The sequence below is a fragment of the Passer montanus genome, unplaced genomic scaffold (assembly GCF_014805655.1).
Source record: "Passer montanus isolate IOZ18808 unplaced genomic scaffold, ASM1480565v1 scaffold19, whole genome shotgun sequence".
Lineage (NCBI taxonomy): Eukaryota > Metazoa > Chordata > Aves > Passeriformes > Passeridae > Passer > Passer montanus.
Genome location: NW_024366480.1, coordinates 10,477,502 through 10,502,968, shown reverse-complemented (window position 1 = coordinate 10,502,968; position 25,467 = coordinate 10,477,502). Strand labels below are relative to the sequence as shown.

Here is a 25,467-nt window from a genome sequence, read left to right as displayed (position 1 = left end):
TAAAGTCTTCAGTGAAATTCTCAAGGGAAATTCTCAGAGAAAAATGAGTTGTGATTGAAAGAAGAACCAAACTGCAAACTGCTCTTGTCCAAAACTTTATTCTAGAGCTGGATGTTCCTGTTTCTGTAGTTGACTCAACTTAGTAAATGCTCCATTGTCCTGCATTGGAGCCTACATAAAGGTTTTGTTTGCTGTCAGCTATTTTTCCCATAAATCCAGAGCTGTGGATACAAGTCCTTAAACTTTTGTAAAGCCTTTGTAATTATCTTGTCTTAGATCAGTTGTAAATCAGTGAGATTCCTCTAAGCTTTAAATTTTATAAACAGCTAAGGTGCTAAAGAGCCGCCTCCTTGCATGGAAGACTGTCCAGAGAATCACAGCCATGCCAAATTTCTGCTGTGCAACATGTCTGAAAGGAAGGGGAAGGTTATAACAATACTTGTTGTGTATTTACAGGACTTGGTCTTCTGAATAAGCTTTTTTGCAAACAAAATCTAAACCATGGCTAGTTGTAAACCTTATATTTCAGAGCACATTCTCTCAAAAGTACTTTCTTTGTTCCCCAAAACCACTCCAGTTTGGCAAAACAGAAAAAATAATTTCACAGACTTCTCAAACTCCAAACTATAAATACAGAGTCATGCAGAAGAGACTTCTCTGCAGGAGTCCAAAGTATGTAACCAAAATTGGATTTAAATTGGCAAGGTAATTAAAATCCCAGCAAGCCAGGGGGCACCTGGGTTACTTGTCTCATAACAGTGACATTGATGTAATGCCTCTAGAAATAAGAAATGCCCTCAACACAGTAGGCTACAAACCTGCAATGAGGCTCTTTTTTCTTTATGGACTTTATGTACTAGTCCTTATCTTCTTTCTTTGCAAGCCAAATTTTATAGAACTCTAAAATTATCAAATGTATGCACAGGAATGAGAGTTGTAACTTGCATTGGTGTCATTTGGCTTTGTTTTTCTTCTGCCTCATTTCTCTTGTGGAGCCTTTTGACTGCTTTGCCAAAGAAAGGTTTGTACAGCACACCAGAAAACACAGAACTTGGCTGTTGAACGAAAGCACTTCACAGACATTTGGAGTCAGGGTTTTCAAAGAGTATGAGACCAGATTTTGATGCCTCCAATACCCAGCAGCTCCTGTTGTGACATTAAGGGCAAAACTTCAAAGGAGTTCTTATTCTGATTATTACACAAGGGGCTTGAAATGTTTGGAGACTTTAGCTTTAATTAGGTAGTAGAATGAAAATGCATAGTGGAAACATAAAATCTCATTGCATATTGAATAGTAGGTGATCTTATATGCATGATGGAGACTGCTGCTGGATAGCAGGAAACTGCTAATTGGCATTAAATGTTAATGGAATTAATTCTGCTTCTGTGGGTGCGTTTCTTGCAAAACCCCATCTTGTACCTCATCACATTTCATTAGCCCAAGATGATAGGTCAGTCAGTGAGCACCTGCAGTCATTTCCCTACATCTAGCATATTTTTGCTGATGCATCAAATGGCTTGGAAAAAGTAGACCACGTTTGTTTGTTTTTTAAAGAAAAAAGGCACCTTAGCAAGTATAATTAGTGATTACAAAAATGGGTGAGGTGGGTTCAGTGATGCCAAAAATCTGATGAGCATATGAAGTCAGCTTAGTTGTCTGCATAAAATTTTATAAGTGTTGTCATTGGAAAAAGCACATGACAAATATTTAGATTTTTGTGTACTTCTGTTTACTTGACTTGTCTTCAAAGAAGCCTCCATGTAGTTAGTTCATTAAATACCAGATAAGAGGGAATGCAGGAAGCCTTCTCTTCAGAAAAGAAATTTTTAAAAAAATTGATTAGAGTATCATGCAAGGATGGAGACAACTAATTTGAGTTAGGCCTTCCCAATGGAGTTAATGCATTCCTGAGAACCAGGTAATTAAATGCTGAATTTTTTTAGTAAGTTTTCCTATTTTTCTACCCCTTGCTGTGTCTGCTAGTCAAGTATAATTTTCATAAAAGTATTTTCTAGTTAGGATAACTTGTCAGATACAATCTCTGGCTACCCCCTGGTGCTTGAGAGGCTCATTGGGAATATTTTATTTAAATTTTGGACAAATGAATCATATATTTTTGTTTTCTGATTCAATAACTGCAAAAAATTGTGGGAAACCTTTTCTTTTACTAATCCAAAATGAGTATTTAGAAAATGCTTTTTTATATTTGTCACAAAAATGGCAAGTTTTGCAAATGCCCAGAGAATGTGCAGAAGGAAAAGGCCAAAAGTAAGGGAAAAGAAATAAGATTTGAGTAAGAATATGTGATGTCACCTCTGGACTAGACTTTCAATTTAGCTCTGCTCTTGACTTCTGGCTACCACAAGAGCTCTGACATTTTCAGCATGGCCATGACACTCTCAACAAGACATGAATGGGGCTTTGCTCTTTGATCCCCTCTGCAAGAGGGAAGGTGGCCTCCCTGCCCTTCAAGCCTTTGGTACCCAGAAGGGTGCTGCTGCACAGCTAACCTGGGTGCAGCTGCCTGGCGTGGAGCAGGAATGTGAAGTACAGACTACTGAAACACCTCAGCAGAGATACTCAGCTCAAAGCCTCACTGTATTTCCCAAAACAATTTTATCTGATAATGTAAAAGCATTAAAAAGTTATCCCCTTTCTTTTTATGTAGTTTACAAATATTTGGCATTTGATACAGAGCAATGACTGTATGTGTGAGACAGACATGTAACTACCCAACAAACCTCAGGAATGATACTCTAGCTTTGGTTTACAGTACAAAAAAAAAAGTTATTAATGATGTCCTCAGTCCAGAAAGATGCTTAGTGCCTTTTTCAGAGTAACTTAAGTACCTTTGGCTTTCAGGAAGCATCAGCACTAGGGCTAATGAGAAGCAGAATCACAGAATCTTTTATGTTGGAAAAGCCCTTCAAGATCATCGAGTCCAACCATAAACATAACACTGCCAATTCCACCACTAAACCACATACCACAGTGTCACATCCACACATCATTTAAATACCTCCAGGGATGGTGACTCAACCACTTCCTGAGCAGCCTGTAGACAGAGCTAAGACATTGCTATTCTTAGTTTTCTCATGCAAGAGTTAACCCAGGCACTTTCTCTTCCGTGCAGTGGACAAACAGTCATCTTTTGTTCTAAAAAAATGAAAGTGGGGATTAAAGCCAGTATCAATGACAGCATTTTGTCTGCTTTGTCGTGTCAGGCAAGTGAAAACCGGAAGCTGCTGAACGCTCTGAAGGGTTTGCTGGATGAGTTCCGCTCGGAGCTGCGGGACGAGGAGCGCGAGCGCCAGGGGCTCCAGCAGCAGTATGCCCTGCACAAGGCAGCCTGGGAGGTGGAGGTCACTGAACTCAAGTGTCGCCTCCAACAGGTAACGTGCCCTGAGTCCAACACCTGTAAAGAATAGCTGAGGTGCTTGATGAAACAGGAAATTTACGACAAAATGAAAAGGGACTTCATTCATGCATTTTATTCTGGTGTCTGAAAGCCCTCTCCTGAAGCCTGATCAAAGCTTTGCCCTTTGAGTTTCCTCTTAGATTTCCAGTTGTCCCAGTACAAGGGCCCATGCAGTGGGCACCATGTCTCGTAGGTGAGAACAAAGGAGCTGAACCTCTTGCTGTATTTTCTCAGCAGAGTAGGGTGGTGATGTATCAGCTGTGGTAATTAGACTTGTGGGTGTCTGTATTTATTGGAGAGAAAAATGTCTTGTGGTTGGCATGCTCACAATTAGTTCATCACTGTGCCTTGGTATGTAACAGCTGCAGTATTTGATTTAGAGCAGAGAAAAGAGTGATTCAACAACACTGAAGTAATAGATCAATATATTGATATAAAACCAGCCATTCAAAGCTGCTGGTTAGTGATGGAAGAGAAAGCTCTTGCTACCTGCCATGGGATACTGTTAGAAGTATTTGTATAAAACCTGGTGCCAGGTGCTTCAGTGTCATGTATGGCAGTTCACAGAATATGTACCGTCTCTGGAGCAGCATGAAAAGAAATCAGCAAAAAACCCACAAGAATTTATTTCCAAAGCTGACGGCATAAAAGCTCTTATTTTACACATTGAAGAGGGAAGGGGTGGGAGAATTAGTACATTTGGATCTTGAGAAAAATCATAGAGCTTCTCTGCAGAAATAAAATATAGTAAAAATATTCACTGTTGGAAGGGTGGTACATTTAGAAGGATGTACTAAATTTTAGAGACTCACTGTGACACACAGAGCTGAGATGTGAGCACTGCTTTTCCTGCCCAGGTACTGCGGGCTGCTTTCCCAGAATGAAGGAGGCAGCTTTCATTTTTAGTACAGTCTTCCCCCAGAAGATTCAAATTCTTAGTTCCACTGCTTCTCAGTGCACCAGTGTTTCTGAACACTGCATCACTTGAAAAAGGAAACAAAATCAGTTCCTGTTTTGGCTCCTTCTAAAAAATCTTGCTCACAGATTTACCTTAAGCTCAAGATGGCAACAAAGAATGAAACTTGGAGAAATTTTGACCACAGAACTGCCAAGCTTTCCTACTTTGCCTTTGCATGGGCAATAAACTTCCAGGCTGCCACTTTGGCTGGTGTTTGGCACCAGGACACTGCTGCCACTCCAGCTTAAGGGTTTCCACCCCTCCTTCTGGGGCATTTATGAGGCACTTTGTTACCTCCACTGCTACACTGGAAATCATATACAACATTAGGTAATGTCTGGGCAATGGGTGTTTCTTGTTAGGGAGTTAGTATTAGGGGCCAAGCCCTGCATATGCTTTGAGAATTTGCATTGAGGACATGGGACCCATTAAGGATATGGGAGTCCCTCACCAGGACTCTGACCAATGGTCCAGCTTCAGGATGCCTGGGGGAAATATAATATATCATGTCATATATCATATCATGTGGTACACAGGTGTGAGAAAGATTATATAATGTAGACTTCGTTAAAATAGGATGCTGCTCTTTCAAAATTGATTTTTTTTTGTTTGGTTGTTTGGTCATTTCAAAGAAAACAAATGGACTGTGAAAATTAGTGGTAGAAGATGCTGGTGTTTTTAAGATTTCCCTGTCACTGCAAGTGGGCGTAACAGGATGTTCTCTGCAGCTCCGTACAATTTAAGTAACTCAGGCAATAATCTCTCAGTCAATTGTTTGGGGAGGCTGTTCCAGAAACTAGTCAAGCATCACTCCTGAACTCAGTGTGAAATTTTTTTGCTCAGAAAGTTTGGGCTTATTTTCCACGTAGGGCAAGGTGAAGGTGTTGTCCTTCTCTCCTGCTAGAGGAATATGCTTCCCAGCAGACCTGCTGCCTCTCATTTTTGAGGACAACGTCTCAAAAACAATGTCTCAACATCCTCCAGAGATGGAAATGAGTTTTTGCTGCTTTTCACTCCATTTCACCTGCAGAGCTAGGGGATGGAGATGTATCCCATTCTGAGTCACACACACATCTACTGAACTGTCAACAGAAGGTCAGATTCCAAGGATAAATTCTTCACTCACTTGAACTTACACAAAACCACTGAGCACTTTTTCCTTCTGACAGTCCAGCACTGGCCCAGCTTGACCACAGAGGTTGTACGATCTCTGCACTTGGAGGTTTTTCAGGATCCAACTGAACAAAGTCCTGTACAACCCATTGAGACCTCAGAGTGTACCATGCTGGAAGGAGAGGGTTCAACAAGAGACTTCCTGACACCCCACGAAGCTTATATTTTCCTATTAATCTATTACCTTGGGCCAGCTCTTCTGATCTGTTTAAGCTAACCCCTGACCATGAAATTGAAGAAGGGAGGGAAGGTGGCATCAGATAATTGCCCTTGAAATCAGTTCAGAGTCCAGAACCTCAGAGATGAGGGGGGTGATTTTGGTGCATCTGCTGCTGCTGCTAACAACTTCTCTTTTTGGAAGGCAGGAGAGTCATATAAGAGCACCACTGCTGAGGGTTGTTGTGGGAGAGGCTTCTTCAGAAGATTAATTCACTCTCCTTAGGATTCAGGTGCACTGAGCAAGAGCACAAAAGCAGTTCAGAGATGAGGGGGATGATCTTGGTGCATCTGCTGCTGCTGCTGCTAACAACTTCTCTTTTTGGAAGGCAGGAGAGTCATACAAGAGCACCACTGCTGAGGGTTGTTGTGAGATAGGCTTCTTCAGAAGATTAATTCATTCTCCTTAGGATTCAGGTGCACTGAGCAAGAGCACAAAAGCAGAGCAGTAGCTGAGGACATTGTCCTGGAAATTGTCTCAGAGATAATGATGAGGTTGGAGTTTATCTCCATGTTTCCTTCATTGCTGGTACCCATATATCCATCAGAAAGACCATAACTGGTGCCTTAAGAGGATGAACTGGTAGAGCTTGAGAAGTTACTCCCTGTAGTTTTCACTGTCTTGATTTTAAAACTTTTTCCACTATGAACATATTTGATAATTTGTTGAGGTCCTAAGATGTAATAATTGTTATTATTCTGACATTTCCTTTGTAAAGTTAGGTCTTTAACTCTAATCTATTGTCAGACACAGGTTTTTATTGCAGAAGGTTTAACATCCTAGTAATATTTGACTTTATTGCCAGCTGGAAGGGAAGAGTGAGAGCACCTCTGGAGAAACAGGTCTCGGTTCAGATGCAAAGGGAGCTTTTAAAAGGGAAAGAGAGGAGCACAAGAAGCTTCTGGCTGACAGTCACAGTGTGGTGATGGACCTCCGCTGGCAAATCCAGCACAGTGAGAAGAACTGGAACCGGGACATGAACTGGTAGAGCTTGAGAAGTTATTCCCTGTAGTTTTCACTGTCTTTCACTAATTTTAAAACTTTTTCCACTCTGAACATATTTGATCATTTATTGAGGTCCTAAGATGTTATAATTGTTACTATTCTACCATTACCTGTATAAAGTTAGGTCTTTAACTCTAATCTATTGTCAGACACAGGTTTTTATTGCAGAAGGTTTAACATCCTAGTAATATTTGACTTTATTGCCAGCTGGAAGGGAAGAGTGAGAGCACCTCTGGAGAAACAGGCACAGGTTTTTATTGCAGAAAGTAATCCCAGTAACATTTGACTTTATTGCCAGCTGGAAGGGAAGAGTGAGAACACCTCTGGAGAAACAGGTCTTGGTTCAGATGCAAAGGGAGCTTTTAAAAGGGAAAGAGAGGAGCACAAGAAGCTTCTGGCTGACAGTCACAGTGTGGTGATGGACCTCCGCTGGCAAATCCAGCACAGTGAAAAGAACTGGAACCGGGAGAAGGTGGAGCTCTTGGACAGGCTTGACAGAGACCGGCGGGAATGGGACCGTCAAAAGAAGGAGCTGCTCAGGCGGATAGAGCAGGTAAGGAGCCGCCAGGTAAGGAGTCATCCTGGGTGAGCAGTGCCTGTCTGAAAGAATGAGGCCATTGCACCATTACTACACTCAGGCCAAGCTCAAGGGACAGCATTAAGAAGCAGTGCAGGAATGATCTTTCTTCCTCGGCTACATCAATGTTTCTCATGTTATGAAACAATTTATATACACAAGGGAGTAAAAGGAAAATGCCCATAATCCCTATAAAAGACCACTTATGAGAAATCAGCTCTAGGTTAGAGGTCATTTCAATTACCCTGGACAAGCATGGTCACATTCTGTTTGAAAGCTTTAGTGCATCTCTGTGCTAGAACACTCAACCCACAGAGTTACTCGGGGTTTGGTATACAGCTTCTTGCTGAAAGAGGCTGTTCAGCTGCGATTTAGCCACCAAAGATGCAGCTGCTGCAACTATTCAGTCTTAACTGGATTCTTTTTCTCTGGCAAAGGAGCACAGGGGTTAACTTGAAGAGTCCTGACTGATAACAAACACAGTTATCAGTACTAAATATTCAGATGAATATTGGCCACATGAATTTTGTGCAAACCTATGTTATCATTTGCAAATTTTGGAAAAGCATACCTACCCTCTTGTTTTCATGCCTATCTGTATTTTCATCTGCTTAGTACTAGAGACAAATAATACCTAAGAAATTTATTATTAGTCTGGAAGCAGCACAAAAAATGAAATTTTATGAGGGGGAGTTAAAACACCTCTTTTGACTGAACATTGTTCAGCTCTGAGTCATGCATTCCAGGAAAAGCTAGAGAAAGAACTGAAATTGTGGGTCTCCAACTAACTGAATGCTTTCTGTCCTTAGGACATCAGAAATGGAACCACCCCAGACCTGTGCATGCTCTTTAGAGAGCATTATACTTGAGAAAAGCACAGAATGGCCTCACAGGTTAAAATCAATGAAAGCCCAGTGTAACTTCATGACAAATTTTTGAAAAGGATTCATTGCCTGCATCTCATGTTCCCATGTCAGGGCTGCAACAAGAAGTTAAAGAAAAGAGACTAGGCTGGAACCATTATGAGTACAAGACTAAACCTTGCTGTGGCTATTAAACCCACAGAGAAGCACTTAGGAAAATCCAAAGCTCATATGGGTATTTCAAAAATCAATGCTAAAAGTGTAGGCCTGGGTGGACAGTGCCAAACATGAAGGCTTTATAGACCAAGAAAGGTGATTTTTGAGCTTCTAAATTTCAAAATATCAACAAACTCTATTCTGATTTTTTAATCTCCTATATATCTGAGGGGTTTTGTGTATATTTCATGCAGCTTTTTGAGCTAGTCTTTATAATGCAACACAGTAGTGCTAAGTTAAAACCTAAGTTAATCTCCTAAGTTAAAATCATCAGAGCCTGTGAGCCTTATAGCAAAGCTCATCATGACAAGTTGCTAACTTGCAGAGTTCAGTGGCAGAAGGTACTTACTTAGTTCTCCATGGCTTGACTGGGCTGGTTTCTGACTGTTGGGTTGTAGTGGCCAAACTACCTCCTATGGATTCTTCATGCACAATGGGAATTAAATAACCCTCAGAAAATTTTCCAATATCCTAAGGACATAGACAGAAACTTTTATTTGGAGAGACACTGGTATCTCTTTGTATGTTTCTTTTCCTGTCCTTAATTGTGGGGTTTTAGGTATATCCTCAATAGCTTGAGGAACTTAAACTGGTTAAAGACTGCTTTTTCCATTCCCCGGGAATGGGGCACATTGAAGGAAGCCACAGAGAAATCCCTGTTAATGTTACCTAGCTTTTAATTCTCTTAAACCTAACATAACCTCTCAGTGTCATCCCGGGAGACCCTACAAAATAGCTCTTAGCTAGTGCTGGAACTGATTCCTTTGTTATGTTTCTGAAACCTCTGGGCTTTAACTATGTATTTACTGTGCCAACAGAGTTGTACACAGAATTGGCAACAAATAGAGGAAATAAAAAATATTATATCAAGCTAACTTCAGAGGACTAAATGACCAGAAATAGCATTTGAAATCTTGGCTACCTCCCTACAAAACTTCATAACTCCATCTTTGCTTATAATCAAACATTTCCCTGTGTGACAGAAAGCTTCCAAATATTTGCAAGCTTTTAGTTGAATATCCTCTCAGATTGCAGTCATGCCCTGCTTTATATGGAAACAATTAGTATATCTCTGAAGTCCTACTCTCCAGGGTTTTGGTGTGTGTATTCCATGTATGGCAATACACTGAGGGTGAGGAGACTACACCACTGTGTATGTTTGAAACAAAGTCCAAGAGATAGCAGAAGAGTGTGTGCCACATTTCATTCTAATGCTTTATGCCAGTCTGCTTTCACACAGCTCCTGAATAATACATGTATGATAAGAGGGAAGTCACACCAATGTATAAAATATATAAAGTACTTTACTCTGGATGGTGATGGGAATACTGCTCGCATAGAAAAACACATGATGACCTACTTTCTTCAGAGCTCACAGTTGTTTTTTCTTTTTAAGTACTCTGTCACTTCATTTTCCCTTAGAGAATCTCCCTCCCCTGTGCTCCTAAAGCTAATTGTGCACAGAGCACACTGACAAATATTTCAACCCACAAGATCACCTGTATGAAAAGTTGTGTATTTAAAGGTATAAACACATGGGGACTCAAAATTATTAGCCATTATTAAAAAGTTAGGACAGTATTTGTCAGTTTAATTCTCCTGTCAGCTCTCTGAGTTTCAGAGAGTAGGACAGTATTGGTACTGTCCTCTCATAAAAGTTTCCAGAACGTTATCCTTATAGGATCCCTAAAACTCTGAAGGGCTTGTAATTGGAGCTATCTATACAGAAAGCATGTAATTGCTCTTTCTCCTTCCTTTGAATCTTGCTCATATGCTCAGGAATGGTCTCCATAATTTCTTGATATATACCTTCCAGCCCCTGCCTTTATAGGACACCTCCTTATAATAAAACTCTTTCAGGTTTTCCTTTCTTCTTCCTTTGAATCTTGCTCATATGCTAGGAATGGCCTCCAGAATTTCTTGATATATACCTTCCAGCCCCTGCCTTTATAGGACACCTCCTTTTAATAAAACTCTTTCAGGTTTTGTATATCATGAGCAAAACACTGAAGATGCATTTCCCTTTTTCAGAATCAAGAAAAAAAATCAAGAAAAAATCTCACTGTTTTCAGCTCAAGTGTAAATTTAATCATTTGGGACCTAAAATGGTTTGGTCTAAATTAAGCCATACAATGTCTGTTTATTTCTCCAAACACAAGCAGCAAGATGAATACGTTTTGTAGGTTCTCAGTTTCCAAGGCCCTAGGGAATGACTTGCATTTTCAGTTTATTGTCACTAATCTTAACATGCTGCTCTAGCAAAACATCAGAGTTCTTATCAGATTCCTGTGGACATTTATCATGTTTGAAATGCTCACTTACTTAATCTATCCTGTTGTATTTATAATTAAAAGAGAATCTGATCACATAATCTAATTTTAATATTGGCAATTTCACTAATGGTTCACTCTCTCTTCAGCAGTTTTTGAAAACAGTAGAGTAAATGGCTTTGATGCCCCTTCTCTAAATACACATTTTCTTTGAACATGTGCTGCATGCCTAATTCATCCCTTTGACAATGTTGTTCTGTGCTCAGCATTCCAGCCATGCATTCAGGCTAGGCCATTTATAAAATAAAGCTTTTGTGGTTTTTTAAGCATAATTTTCCACCTCTGGAAACAAGTGATATACATAAAAGCACAATCTTTGTGTTGCTGACCAGAAGAAAAATGTCTTTGTTTTGATGAGAAGGCAATTCACTCACCCTTGCATCAGCTTCCACTTGTATTGCTATCGAGATTGCTTTTAAATAACAGCTTGTGTTGATTTGTTTCTTTAAAAACCAGATTACAGTCAGATGCATTATTTTGTATATATGAATATACTCAGTGTGTATATATGTATACATACATATGTAAATAAGCAAAACTGTGCGTGTACACATTTCCTCACTCAAAATCCAATGAGTAATGGGATCAAAGTTCTGGAGAAGTCTCCCTTTGTGGAATGACCAGTAGAGCAAGGCCAGTGTCCCTTGGAGGTGCACCCCTGGGGCAGGGCTGTAATCCCCAGGGCATGGGTGCCTTGCTTCTGGGGAAGGATGAGTTCTGCCAAATGCCATACACCACAGAAGTAATTGCTGTTCCTTTTGATCTGCCTGGTCTCCAGCTCCAGAAGGAAGCGAGCCCACGGAGAGGAGGCGGTTTGATGTGCGACCAGGGCGAGAGCAGCCGCCGGCCGTTTACGCCGCAGGGGAGCCTCCGCGTGCCCCGTTCCATGGGGTCCAGGTCCTACTCTGACTCCGACACCATTCAGTTTGACGAGCGCTCGCTGTCCAAGCTGAAGGAGAGCGACCGGTGCAGTGCCACGGAAAACCTCTTTCTGGAATCGCTGTCCCTCGACTCCCCCGACGAGCCTGATGAGCATCGCTCTCGGCAGCTGGAGAGGGAGAAATTCTTGACTGGACTAACAGAAGTATGAGCTCTTCTGTATTTTATCATGCTGTCATGGTATCTCTTCTGTCAGGATCAGTGCAGCTTCCCTGCTGTAGGAAGTGAGATATTGTGTCACAGACACTGCTTACAGTTACCCAGTGGTAAATTTGGTATGGACAAGTTTTCATTCCTTCTTGTAAGCTGATTAGACCAGCGTCAGTCACCTGAGAAACTGGGAGCCAGCCTGAAGGTCCCAAAGATTACTTCATCTTGTGGCCATTTATGTTATGTATGAGAACTATATTTGACACCACATATTGGCTTTGAAGGTCTTAAATCTTTTCCAGTTATAAGTAGATACATATTTATGAAGAAACACAGGCTTTACTTTGTTAGTAAAGCGGTAAGTGCTGTAGAGAGGCACTTCTGATTGTTCTGCTGTGGTTCCTTCTGAACAGATCAGCATGAGTAAGTGAGACATTAAAAAAATAATATTATTCATCAGCAAAGTACTTACCCTGAAGTCACACCATCAAGCTATAAAGATATAAAACACAGTGCTAAAAGATGACAGCAGGAAATGGTGAATGAAGTCTGTGTCCTCCACCATGGCAGGCTTAGTTTCATCAATCCAGATCTTCACAATTTGTTTATATTGTTTCTGAATGAAACCAAGCATCCCTGTCCCCAAATGCTGGTATAAAAACTAAAGAATTGAGAAATCAAGTTCTTTGAGAGGAAGAAGAGAAAAAAAGATTTACAGAGGAAAAAAAATGTGACTGTCCTTGTTACATAGCTGTAGGTAGCTATGTGTTCCAGTTAGATTTTCTTCCCTCAGTGCCATAAGTGTATTGCTGGCAGTGTGGGATCCCATATTTATTATTTCTTAGCCTTTTTTTCCTACATGTCCAAGTGCTCAGCGAAGAATGTTGGTAACACTATCAGGGAATTAAGTTTTGTGCTTAATTTTGATTGCCCTTCCCATTCCTTCAAATTCAGTCTGATTTTCAGAGAAAATCTCTCTTCCCTCTTCTGTTTTTCAGATATTACCACCATTAACAAAAGGGTGGGCAGCAAAATTTGTCCTTGGTGATATTTGCATAGCTTCTTTCCTTCAAAGCATGTTTTGGGCAAACCTGGGCAAAGTAATTTTCCCCTCAGAAGGTTTGCTGAAGCAAAACTGATTGAAGTTTAATGAGTAGCTTAACTGAGGATGCACAGAGGCAACTGCAGCTTGCTGACTCTACCTTCCACTCTATTTTCTTTTTGGTACTAACTGCAGTAGAAGTCAATCCAGCCTTCACCCTGATTATGCATTCAGTTAGGTCAGATTTACTCTGCAGTAAACTCCACTGAAGTTACCAATGCTATTCTAGAATTCTACCACAGTGAATGCAAGGAGGATCAGTTTACTACTATTTTTTTCCCTGACCTGGGCCAAATACCAGAAAGGTATTTGCTGAGTTAAGCACTGCTTTTCTTAAACAGTCCCAATTTGAAATGCACTTTTGGTAATGCTCTTGATTTCACGAGGTCAAATAAAATATGTATGGTACCAATGCCCTTTTTTCCCCCCAATCCTATTTTGCGTTCCCTGTAGTTTACTTAGAAATATAAGTAAATATTAGAATAACTGTAGAGCAAATGCTTCAGAAGTAGCTATTTAAAACCCCAACTCATTACGGGAATTGTCGCAGGGAAATAACTGCCATAAAAACATCTTAATGCTGTTAGCAAGCTGTAGGTATTCTGCCTATGAAACAAGCAAGTCTTCCCACACAATATATCAAGCTTAAGGAATTTCAACTGGTGCCACTTGTTGGGTCCTAGAAAATGTATAATGAAATATTATGTCAAAGAAACTCAGTTTATCTTTTATTTCAGCACAGCTGTGCCTCTAGCATAAAGTAGATTGCCTTCACAGAAAAAAGTCATTCAATAATATATAGTCTGAAACAAAATATTGGGGGGGAAAAGCCTTTTTTGGCCTACTTCTATTTGTGATTGCATGGGAATATAAAAGTTCAAAGCTGTTGTAGATTTTGCATACAGGCTTTACCTGTGCAGTATGGTATCCTGATGGGATTGCCCACTCTCCTGCCTATGTACAAAGTGAAGAATATTCCCACTGGCACTTTAAGAATCTATATCAGAGAGAAGATCAGACACTTTTTAGAGACAAACATACCTGGTGCAACTAATGGGAAGTGAATGACAAAACACCCATAAGCTAATGCCACCAACACCTTTAGAAATAACTTATCCTGCTTGTTTCTGTTTTCATTCAGGAGGAAGAAACACACAAAGGAAATCTTCAAAGGTGAGTAAAACTTACAGGGGAAAGCCCAACAAATACTCACTTGCTGGAGGTATGACTCTGCATCCAAGCCACAAGCCCAGGACATAGCCATGCCACCTCTTAAACAGCCTGCAAACCAGATTAATGGATTCACCCAGGCATTAATTTGTCTCAATATGCTTCAGTTCTACTCTGATTCACTTGGGCCACATTCAGCTATCATGCATAAAGATCAAACTCTATGAAAGTACATGAAGCTGCAGCTTACAGTGAAATCTATGCCTGCCTTAGCAAGCAGTGCAGTACACACTGCAGACATCCATATATAAGGGAAAACACTCAGTGCTGAGGACCTGATATGCTGCTGCATGTCAGGGATATTTTGCTTTGGACTGGTTCTGGTCTTATCCCATGGGTTGAATACCCACCTAACCCTAGAATGCATTAGTTGTGCTTGTGGAGAGCATCTTCCAGCTCATTTTCATCCCAAAGGAACAAAGCCTGTGCTCTCTGAGATTGCCCTCCTGATGCAAACCAGAGCATGTGACTAGGAGATCCATTTAGAAACCATACTCACCCGAATCCCTAACAGAGACACACCCAAACTCCAGCAGGAGCTCTTGATTAAAAACTCACAGTGTGACTTGGCTGTATCCTTTGGATCACTGATCCATGAAAACCACTGCTTGCTGACTTCTCAACGAGTTACCTCATTAACTAACTCTGATAACTATGCTCATTTGCATTTTTATTTAGTCCCATTCAAAATTTTTTTCCCTTAAAATAAAGCAGTAGGATAATTCATGTGAATGCCTGTGATTTGCACAACATAGTGAAATGTGGGAGAGCCAAGAATTCAGCATTATCACCTAGAGAGATTCCCTTGGTTAAATTTCAGCATGAGCTCAACTCGCCAAGCCAGTTCAATGTAGCAGCATTTTTGCTGGATGTGCCACCCCGCTGCACACCAGCTGTGCAGCCTGGGCAGTCTCAGGAGTGGGGGTGGACTTGATGATTCCCCGGCAGGTCAGAAATACTCTACACTTGCTTTGAACAGGGTGGCTTGTGTTGTCAAACACTAATTTCTCATGAATGGTATAATTCTGAGATGCATCCTACTGCTCCACATTACAGATATTTGCCTAGCAGTAATCCATGAGAAAGCAGTAAATTAAGAACCTCTGCTGAACCATTTGGTACTTTTAATGGCACATCACAGATGTTTGTGTTCACAGCTATTTCAGAGATAATAAAAGGGGACTTAAATAAAAGAAAGGGCTTTGTAGAATTTTTCACACAGAGGGTACTTGGGCACAGGCTCCCCAGGGAAGTGGTCATGATGTCAAGCCTGTCAGAGTTCAGAAAGTGTTTTCTGAAGAAAGAAAATAGTCTTTCTGAAGAAAGAATAGTCAGAAAGACTATTCTTTCAGGCACATGGTGTCATTTTTGGGGTATCCTGTGCAGGAGCAAGACTTGGATGATCCTTGTGGGTCCCTTCCAACTCAGGACAGTCCACAATTCAATTACTGAAGTGGTTTTATATGTAAGCAGATGGTGATTTTTGGGTTTCCAGAATTTGCTGGTGAAAATAAGTTACTCTGCAACAACTTCCACGCACATGAGTGACTCTCTTATGCTCCTCTCTCCAGGGCAATGTCCGTTTCTTCCATGTCCGAATTTCAGCGCCTGATGGATATTTCTCCATTTCTACCAGAAAAAAATTTGCCTTCATCTGGCAGCAAAGATGATATAACACCTCCCTTGTCTCCTGATGATCTGAAATACATTGAGGAGTTCAACAAAAACTGGGATTACAGTAATACTAGGAACCATGGTGGGGCAACTGAGAAGCCTGCAGAGGGTTGGGCAGAAAGGACAGAAATTGGAAAAGCCGGCAATGATCCTGCTTCAGATCCATTCCAGGCATCCTCATGGTACCTCACCACCAGTGTCACTATGACCACCAACACCATGACCAGCCCAGAGCACTGCCAAAAGCAGCCAACAAGGAGTCACAGTGTTACTGACAAAATGGGAGTGCGGGTATTTCACAGCCCACCCGTTGTCCGTAGGTTTGATAACTCAGTGATAGCTGGCAGTGAAGGGAAAAACCAGACTGAGCCAGACTTCCTGTTTTCTGTGACCAAAGCTATGGGGAATGTCACTGAGACAAAAGGTGCTTCCTCGGACATGTTTGGAAGGTGGTCTTGTGACCTGGCCAAACACCACAAAGATTTTCTGGAGAACGGTCTTCATCCCATTGAACGTCCTATTTGCACTACTGTGGGCTTTGCCTCACCCTTGCACAGCTTGGAGATGTCCAAGAACATGAGTGATGACATGAAGGAGGTCGCTTTCTCTGTCCGGAACGCAATACGCTCCAACTCCACGGAGCCTCAGTTCAAGGACACGGCGTGCCAAACCAACGGCATGAGAACGACAGGGACGCAGACCACCCAGACCATCAGCGTCGGCTTGCAGACGGAAACCCTGCGCAGTATCACCAGCAGTCCACACAAGTGTCTGACACCAAAGGGGGGGTCCACGCCTGTCTCTTCACCATCCAGAAGCCTCAGAAGCAGGCAGGTGACCCCCGTCATTGAAAAGGTCCAGGCTAAGTTTGAACGCACATGCTGCTCCCCCAAATACGGCTCTCCAAAGCTGCAAAGAAAAGCCCTTCCCAAATCTGACCAGCCAAATAACCGGACTTTGCCTGGCACACCTCAGAAAGGATTCAGTGAGTCCGCTTGGGCTCGATCAACTACCACACGGGAGAGTCCTGTCCACACCACTATCAACGATGGCCTGTCCAGTTTGTTCAACATCATTGACCATAGCCCCATCTTTCATGAGACCTTCCAAAAATGCCCCAGATCTGGCAGCCGGTCCAGGTCAGCCGAACCCAGACCGGAACTGGGCACGTTGCAGGAGCCATGTACAAATGCCCGTGGCAGATCACCCAGTCCTCTCCGTCTGGGGACAGAGACACAAAAGGAAGAAGGATCTGAGGTGACAAGTATCAGGCAGGACTTATCTGCTCCTCCAGGGTACACACTTGCAGAAAATGCTGCCAGGATCTTGAATAAGAAACTTTTGGAGCATGCCTTAAAGGAAGAGAGAAGGCTACCTTCACACAGCCCACCAAATCTTAGCAATGACAACAGCACAGGAGAAATTGTCAAAGTAGATCCAGGGTCCATAGAGGTAATGAATTTGCTTGTTTTTCCTCCTATAGCTAAGTGCACTCTTCTTTGAGCAAATGTATTATGAGATCTCTTGCAGTCCTACTGAGTATTTACAGTGAATATCCTAGTCCTGTCCAGGTACCACCAGCAATTTCCAGGCATGAAACTTTGGATTAGTCCCTGAAGAATGCATGAAAGAATTGAATTTCTATCCTGGCAGCTTATTTGGCTTGAAACCATCTGAAGAGTTTTTATCCTTTATGGGATAAAATATGGTTCTTCCCTGAACGGCTGGGATAAGGGTTTTCTGTCACAAAATACACAACATGTTACAGATGCTCTAGGGATACTAGGTTTGAATAAATTTTTAAGCTGGATGGAAAGACAGATTCTTTCTCCTACACAAGAATGGGTCTTAATGAGTTTGTGTGAAAAATAGTCTCTACAGTACTCTGGAGCAAAATTCCAGGGCCTTCAGCATATCTTTTCTGAATGTATCTGATTAAGTTTGGCTCAGGTCTGTGAATGTGATTGAATGGCATGATGTTTGGTACTGACTGCTGCTGCCTCACAAAAATAACAAAAAGCAAAAAACACACATATAATCAACTAATCTAGACACATCCCTCTTTTGTGTTTAAGAACTCCTTGCTGATATTTTGTCCAGTCATCATCTGTCTCGGCAAGTGTGCCCAGATGTTGGGGGTCAGTCTCAGGTGCAACAGCAATCAACAGAAAAAGAAGGTGTAATGATGGATGAAAGCTTTCAGTTACCAGTATTTAAACCTCCTGTTTCTGGTGAACCTTTGAGAGCACTTGAGACTCTTACTCTTAAGAAGCCCAGAAAAGCTGAATTATGCCCAGCTCTTACATGCATAGGTTGCCTTTCTGGTGCAGCCATGAAAAGGGGTGTGGACTGCGGGTTGGTGACAGTCCCCAGGGCAGAGGTGAGCATTTCTCATCCTCTCTGCTGCCCCTTTAGCATCCTGGCCTGGTGGTGAGTCTTAGCTCCAGGGAAGCAGCTCTGTGACCCCTGTACACCCCATACACCCCTGCACACCCCATACATCCACCTTGCCTCCACTGGGCAGACTCCTACTACCCCTGCCTCAGATACCTCAACAGGGAAGGTTCAAACCCTGTTCTCAAACTCAACATTTGGCATGAAGGACCTGAGTGCTGAAACCTTTGGTCTGCAGCTCGCCTTGCCCTAGTGGGTGGTTCTCAATGTACAGTCTGTTCCTTTTTTGTAGGTATTGCTCAGAGGATGTGATCTTTTTTTCCTGACAGACAATCCAAACCTAAGGATTTATTACCTATGTGCAGTTTAAACAGTTATAACCAGGGAAATTTTTCAATTAAAAAAGGAAAAGAAAAGAAAACCACATGCACATTATAAATACCAGTGAGTGAAAGTGGTCTTTGTGCACAAACCTCAGAGTGAATAAAGGTGGGAAGCAGCCTCATTAATTTGACTTTTTCCAGCTATTTCTGTATTTTGTCCTTAGTCTGAAACACTGGGAATACACTACTGGTATGTATTAGGGAGTGTGCTGTACTCTAACTAGCTCAATTCAGCTTTTCCTTCAAAGTAACCCTGGAAACTCTTGATTTCCTCCTGTATCTTTTAACTGCCTCAGTAGGTTTCAAATATAGGTAGATATCACAAATTGCTGCTGGCAAAACACAAACTAGCAACAGTACCTGAGTTTGATGCACAGAGAGATTTGGGTCAATGCTATTTAACAAAAACCCATTGGCCATCAAACTGGCAGAAAAATTGCTCCTTTTTGTGAATTCTCAGTATCTTTTGTCTAATTGTTTGAGTTACGAGCCTTAGAGCTAAGACTTGTTTCTCCTTGAACCTCCTACATGACTGTTATGACTGTAGTCTAGATGCACAGGTTTTGTTCTTTGGCTGCTCTTGGCATTTCTCAGGAATGTGGATTGAAAAGGAAACTGGTGGGCATTCACACAATGAGCTTATCTTTTCCTAACTGAGGTGGTGCTCTGGAAGATGTACTCAAGGAAAGCGTGGGTTTACTGCTGAAAAAAAACACCCACAAATAAGTTTAGACTCTGCAGGTGCCTTGGGTTATTTGTGGATTACCCTGACCACACAAATTACACTTTGTACAAATTCTCTTAGCACATTTTGTACAAAGCCAGACACAGCTGTTCAGAGAATTATGATCTTGAAGGAGGCAGGTTTGTGCTTGGGGCAGCACTGACACAATGCTTCCACCCTCCAGTAGATCCCTGCTCTGCTTCCCTCTGACCTGTGGGTTTCTGGCCAAGACAAGTGCCCTTCTTACCACCAAACGCCTTCTGGGTTCTGCAGCCATGGCATATTAATGACTTTTAAATCTGCATGCAGCACCTGTTGGTGACTTTTCCTCAATTTGAGCTTCTGAATTGTTTAGTTACATTATTTCCTTCTATATTCCTGCTGCAAATATGAAATCTAGTTCATATATTTATCTATTTATGTACAAGTGCATGTGCATGTCAGTGTATATGCATACAGAACAGCAATAACTTTGTGTTTTCTGACTTGCCCAGAGCTGCTTACAGGCAAATTCATATCCTCAGAGTATGGCCTCCTAGTGTCTTATCCTGCTAATTCACTAAACCCCTATCTTAGGTGTGTATCATAGGATTTATACATTTTACTTTTTAAAATGCACATTAGCATCACCTAAGTAACAACATAAGAGCTTTAGGAACATTTTTGCTGTTATGACTAGCAAGGGTGTAGATCTTGGAGGTTACACAACACTCCTGGACTGGGAGTCAGACTCATTTCTGGAGACAACACTGTGAAAGGACCATCCACACAGACCCACAGATGAGAGAGCAGGTGCTGCACCCTCTGCTCGCCAGGACAAAGCAATTGCCACAGGCTTGTCACTGAACCATTCAGCATGGGAGAAGCAATGTTGAAAATCAGAGAAGTGGTTGACAGAATTAAAGGGCTTTTGGTTAAGTTTGAGTTTCCCATCCAGCCTCACCGCTGAAGAGAAACAACGGAGAAAGGTGAGGCATTAAAGTTGTCATTAAACCTGAGCAATAGAAGTGTAAGCAACAAACAATAATAGCCATTTTCTTGCTTGTTAAAGATTTCCTAAGCAGAAACTCTCTCCTGAAATCAAATGAAGGGGAAAAAAATACAGCTTTATTCCTCTCATAGTAATGTGGTTTTTCCCTAGCCCCAGTCAAGGTTGGCAAAGAAAAACAGATATCTTTCTCTGCTGAGTAGAAATGTTTGATTTGTTTATTGCTATGTCCACTTCTGAAACATGTGGTTTTTCCCTAGCCCCAATCAAGGTTGGCAAAGAAAAACATATCTTTCTCTGCTGAGTAGAAATGTTTGATTTGTTTATTGCTATGTCCACTTCTGAAACTGTGCTAGGATTATAAAAGGTTGGTTTGTTTGCTTCCTTTCTTTCTAAGTCTTTTTCTTCCAGTGGCTTGGCTTTTATTTTTGATTATTAGTTTCCCTGTGATAACACTGGTAACATGATCTGAATGAGTAGTAACATCAGAAGACTTCTTCCTTGCTGACATGAAATCTTCACTTTAAACAAATAATCAATTAAAACAGTTCTTTCCAACCTACTTGCTTTCTTTTTCTTTTCTGTCTGTTCTGTCCAGAACCAAACTGTCTTATTAACTACCCCCTGGGGACTCTAACCCTGCCTGCCTCACTGCTGTAAGTCCTTTCTACCTTGTTTCCAGAGCTTTCCGAAACCGGTCATTCTTGAACACGTGCGTTAACAGAGGGAAATAAATGACCACAGCTCCAGAGGTATCCAGAGGCACGCACCTGACATCCCTGTGGGGTTCTTTGTATGGGGCAGTCAGGAAGAGGCACGCACCTGACATCCCTGGGGTTCTTTGTATGGGGCAGTCAGGAAGAGGCACGCACCTGACATCCCTGGGGTTCTTTGTATGGGGCAGTCAGGAAGAGGTCAGGACAGGAGCTCATCTGCTGTGTCCTGCAGCAGCACAGGCTGGGAGGACGTCACACTTAAGTCAAAATTTGTGCTGTTGGGATTTTTTGCTAAGCTTTTAAAAATTAGCAAAATTTAAGACCAACACAAAGGTATGCAAAAATGCTGGGGAGGGATTCAGATTTGTGACAAACTTTTAATTTTTTTTTTAATTTTTTTTTCTTTTTTTTTTCCTTTTTTTTTTCTTTTTTTTTTTGACAAATGCACAGCACTGCACAGGGCTTCTGGCTGCCCCAGAATGCCTTCCCTCCAGTTCTGGCTACAGCAGCAGGTGGAGAGGGCTGGGAAGGGGCTTCAGCACCAGCCTGGGGATAAAGGTTAAAGTCACCTTTGCTCATTAAGCAGTTCTGGGCCCAGTTCTGTCCAGTGGGTGCAGTTGCCACAGTAGAGGGAAGACACTGCAGACATAAGCTGTGACCATCCATTCTGCCTCAGAGAGAAGAGAAAATTGTTTTCTTTATTTATTAATGTAGACATAGCCATGGTGGCTGACAGCCTGTTTTAGGAAATAGCTAGAAACTGAAGCTGAAATCATCTTTCCCATTTCCAGTGTTCAGGCTAAGAAATGCTGCCTATCCACCCACACTCCTGAGCAACTACCAAACTAAATTATCCACAGGTTATTTATTTAGAAAAAAAAAAAAACATTTCTAGCTATGACAGCTACATGTAGTAAGGGAGGAGGGGTTTTCACAAACCATTCTGCAGAGTTTCCTTGTCATGGCTGGATTTCCATGCTGCAGGTGGGGGTGACTGACTCAGCAGCCAGCACTTTATAAGATTATGCTGCCAGTCAATTTTGGCCCTGGAGCAACATCCATCACCAGCACAGCCTTGTGTGCTGCTGGGCATGTGTACATCACAGATAAGATGAGCTTAACCTTTCTGTTTGGTAAAAGCTGACCAACATCTGCAGGCATGCTGGAGAGAGGCTTTTGAATGGGGAGGCAGCAGTGGAAATAAATTTTGTTATTGCTGTCCTAACTCTGATTTACTGCTCTGAAACTAGGATAAAGCAGCCCGGAGCAAGCAGCACTATAAAGATATCATTTTAAGCCTCCTTTTTGAAAGAGGCTAAGACAAAACCCGCAAATCTCATAGCCTCAATTCAGTGTGTTGTGCTGCCCATGACTGTTGCTGTGCAGATGGATTTCTCAACAAATCTGAGTCTAGTGGCAGCTTTCACACACCATATGCTGCCCCAGGCACTATGGGATAAGGTGAAGTAAGGACACACAGTCAATCTTTTTGTTAGCACCAATTTCCATTTCAGCCTTACTGCTGTTTTAGCAAGGGTTGTGAAGTTAATGGCACAGCAATGGGGTGGGGAGTGAGGATGCAGAGAGGAGGGGGTGCAGGCTGAGGTGCTCTGCAGGTGCTGAGGGCAGCTGGTCATGGCTCTTCCTCAAGCACTGGTGCGCAGCTCTAGATCACCCCACTGGCTGCATGCTGCCCAAAAGCACCTGGGCTGACCCTTCACCGAGGCTTCCCCGAGTCCAACAACGCACTCTCTCCAAAACAGATGTCACCAGCTCCATTTCTCATACCTCAGCTCTGTGTCTTCAAAATTGGTCCTTCTGTCCTATGACATTCATGTTTGGTCTTCCACTGCAATTGAGAAGTTCAATGTTGTATCACCTTGTTTGTTCACTGTCAATCACATCATGTTACCTACTCCAATATTCTCCACTTTTAGTGACTTTTCTCCTTCTCCATGAGAAACAGTGTGCTGAATCCTGGCTTCCCTGCTGCCTTGGTGTCCCTGCGTCTTACTGTGCCACAGCTTTTCCTTTGCATTGAATCATTTCTGATCTCTCTCTTCATTTATCACTGGTTTACATTCTAACTCTGTTTTTTTTTTTTTTAACTACATTCCAGTGACTGCTGCTTGGTGTACACATTGCTAGATGTTGGCAAACTGCTCTGATTTGCTTTTATAAATTTCAAAGTATGTAGTGAAATTCAGAAGTTTGGCTTTGGCCCTATGAGACAGACTGGGTTCCACAGTCACTCATCTTGATGTAGGGAGCATTCAGAGCAAGGCAGGAAGCACAACTGTACTTTGAGCAAAGTCCATGGATATTAGAGGCATTACCAACTTAGTGACAGGGTGAAAAATCACAACTGCAGATTGTTTCTAATTGCAATGGGAAGCTAACCAAGCCAGAGCAGTGGAAACTTGGTGAGGGAATAAAATTTCCAATTTTTTCAGTTTCTGTGAATGTTGCCTTTAACACAGAGTACTTCTGAATCCTGTAATTCAGGCTTCAGCAGCTGGCAGTTAACAGTAGTGTTCCAGAAAATGAAATCTGTAGCTAATCCTCATCTTTAACCCAGCTGGAGATCATAACTACCCCTGCAGTCATTATCCTGTGCCCTGGTCTCCTGCATGTCAAGTCTGAATTCTGAAGGAGGAAAAAAGGAGACAGTGGTTGATATTTCACCTGTCTTGCAAATGCCAAACCTAGCCTTTTTTGCCAGGTCAGCTCTTAGAGTACTAAGTGTTGAATAGTGGATTTTCCTGAATTATTATTCAAATGTACTTTTCAGCTCTTCTCTTTCTAGCACAAGGAAAAATAGCAGTTGAAAGTGTGTCAGCTACTCCAGCTCACCATCTTTCTTTCATTGTCTCCTTACCTGTTCCATAAATCACGGGCACACGTGCAGATACCTGGAGCCCTCACGCAGCCGGGTGTTCGCTGCTTGCTTTTGACACACGCTTAGCTTTAGTTTGGCGGTTTTGTTTCTTAATTCTTTGCGCATCCCGACGGTCTCTAACGCAAGTCACTAACCGCTGTTTTGCTCTCTTGGCTGCCAAGGAACTGCCTTGTTCTGCACTAGCCCCGTCCCTCCAACCCTGCTTCTCCCGGCCAGAGAGACCAGCGAACCGGCGCCCACCATCACGATGGGCCTCACATTCCCCTACTGCCTCACAGTCGCAGTCCACCGGAGACCTGACTTCCTCAGAGGAGTGCGGAAGCAAGGAGCTGCTGGCAGAGACCCCCAGCCAGGGCGGCGAGCCGGCCTGACTCCGCGCGGGAACAGGGCGGGCCACCGCTCGCCTCCGCCAGGTCGCCCGCCAGCCGTCTCTGCCACGAAGGAGGGAGGCCCGCTTGGAGAGGTCAAAGAATGTTCTCAGACACAGCTGCTGAATGTGCAACCTGGGAAACAGAGGTGTTTCTGGAATGAAACAGTTAATGTGCCTGTAATAACTTAATTTTTTTCATAGCTGAGAAAACTATTTTTGTCTCCATCTTTTCTACATACAGTATATTAACAAAAACAACAAAAAAAAGGGGTTAAAATGATATAAAGTAAGATTTAAAATAAAATGTAAATTAAGTTGTAAGGGAATTTGAATACGTGCTCGCGCTCTCTCCAAATACTGACTGCCTTTTGGTTATATTTGCACTGTTACGTTTTCAGTTTTGGTTTTGGGTATTTTGGGTTGGTATTTTTTTTAATTTCATGTAAAACTAGGGTCTTAAGTTAATTTTATTCTATTTTAATGTCAGTGTTATCAGTTTTTAAAGGTAAGGTTCTTAAAGATGCTTCAACTGTCTGAAGCGATACCTTTTAAGTAGTGAAGAAAGCCATTAAGCTCGTTCACTAGTAATTAATTGAGATGGAGGGGAATACAGGTAAACACAAGTAAATGTGTAAAAAAAAAAGAAAAGAATGCCTCAGAAAGTCTTACAGAGTTAGCTGTAAAATACACCTACAATACTTGACTTGCATGCCTCTGGGTCCTCGCACTTTAGTGCATGTACATACTGCTACTGTACCATCACGTAAATGTGAGTCGATCTGTTTCACTGTAATATTGTTGTGAATTTACCTGTACTGTACTTTTATTGTTGGTATTCTTGCATTGACTATACAAAAAAGAGTTTTTAAATTATTGTTAGCAGTTCAACTGGCTATGTACAGTGTTTACTGAGAACTTCCTTTGTTTTGGAAAAACCATGGAAATCTCTGGGCACACAAAATTGTAACTGGTCTTGTTGAAGAGTCTGTTTGAGACCATGTGAAGTGGAAATAAAACCCTCAGTATTTACAAGCTGCTCGAGTGCTTCATAATGTTTTTTTTATGATGGTACTTCTCAGCTTCATTTAACTGGGGGACATAAAGACCCCTGAGCTCCTCCTTTATTCATAAGGGAAGAAA

The 25,467-nt window shown here is 42.0% G+C and overlaps 1 protein-coding gene across 1 annotated transcript in view; it reads left to right on the top strand.

Moving 5' to 3' along the window:
* The window catches only part of MTCL1 (microtubule crosslinking factor 1), a 102,656-nt gene extending 77,293 nt beyond the window's left edge, over nt 1-25,363 (top strand). Inside the window, exons 10-16 of the mRNA XM_039706372.1 lie at nt 3,226-3,393; nt 7,071-7,325; nt 11,537-11,842; nt 14,091-14,122; nt 15,751-17,305; nt 20,941-20,998; nt 24,119-25,363. Coding sequence (XP_039562306.1) covers nt 3,226-3,393; nt 7,071-7,325; nt 11,537-11,842; nt 14,091-14,122; nt 15,751-17,305; nt 20,941-20,979 — 2,355 coding nt within the window. The 3' untranslated portion in view covers nt 20,980-20,998; nt 24,119-25,363. The remainder of the gene's footprint in view (nt 1-3,225; nt 3,394-7,070; nt 7,326-11,536; nt 11,843-14,090; nt 14,123-15,750; nt 17,306-20,940; nt 20,999-24,118) is intronic.
* The last annotated feature ends 104 nt before the right edge of the window (nt 25,364-25,467 follow it).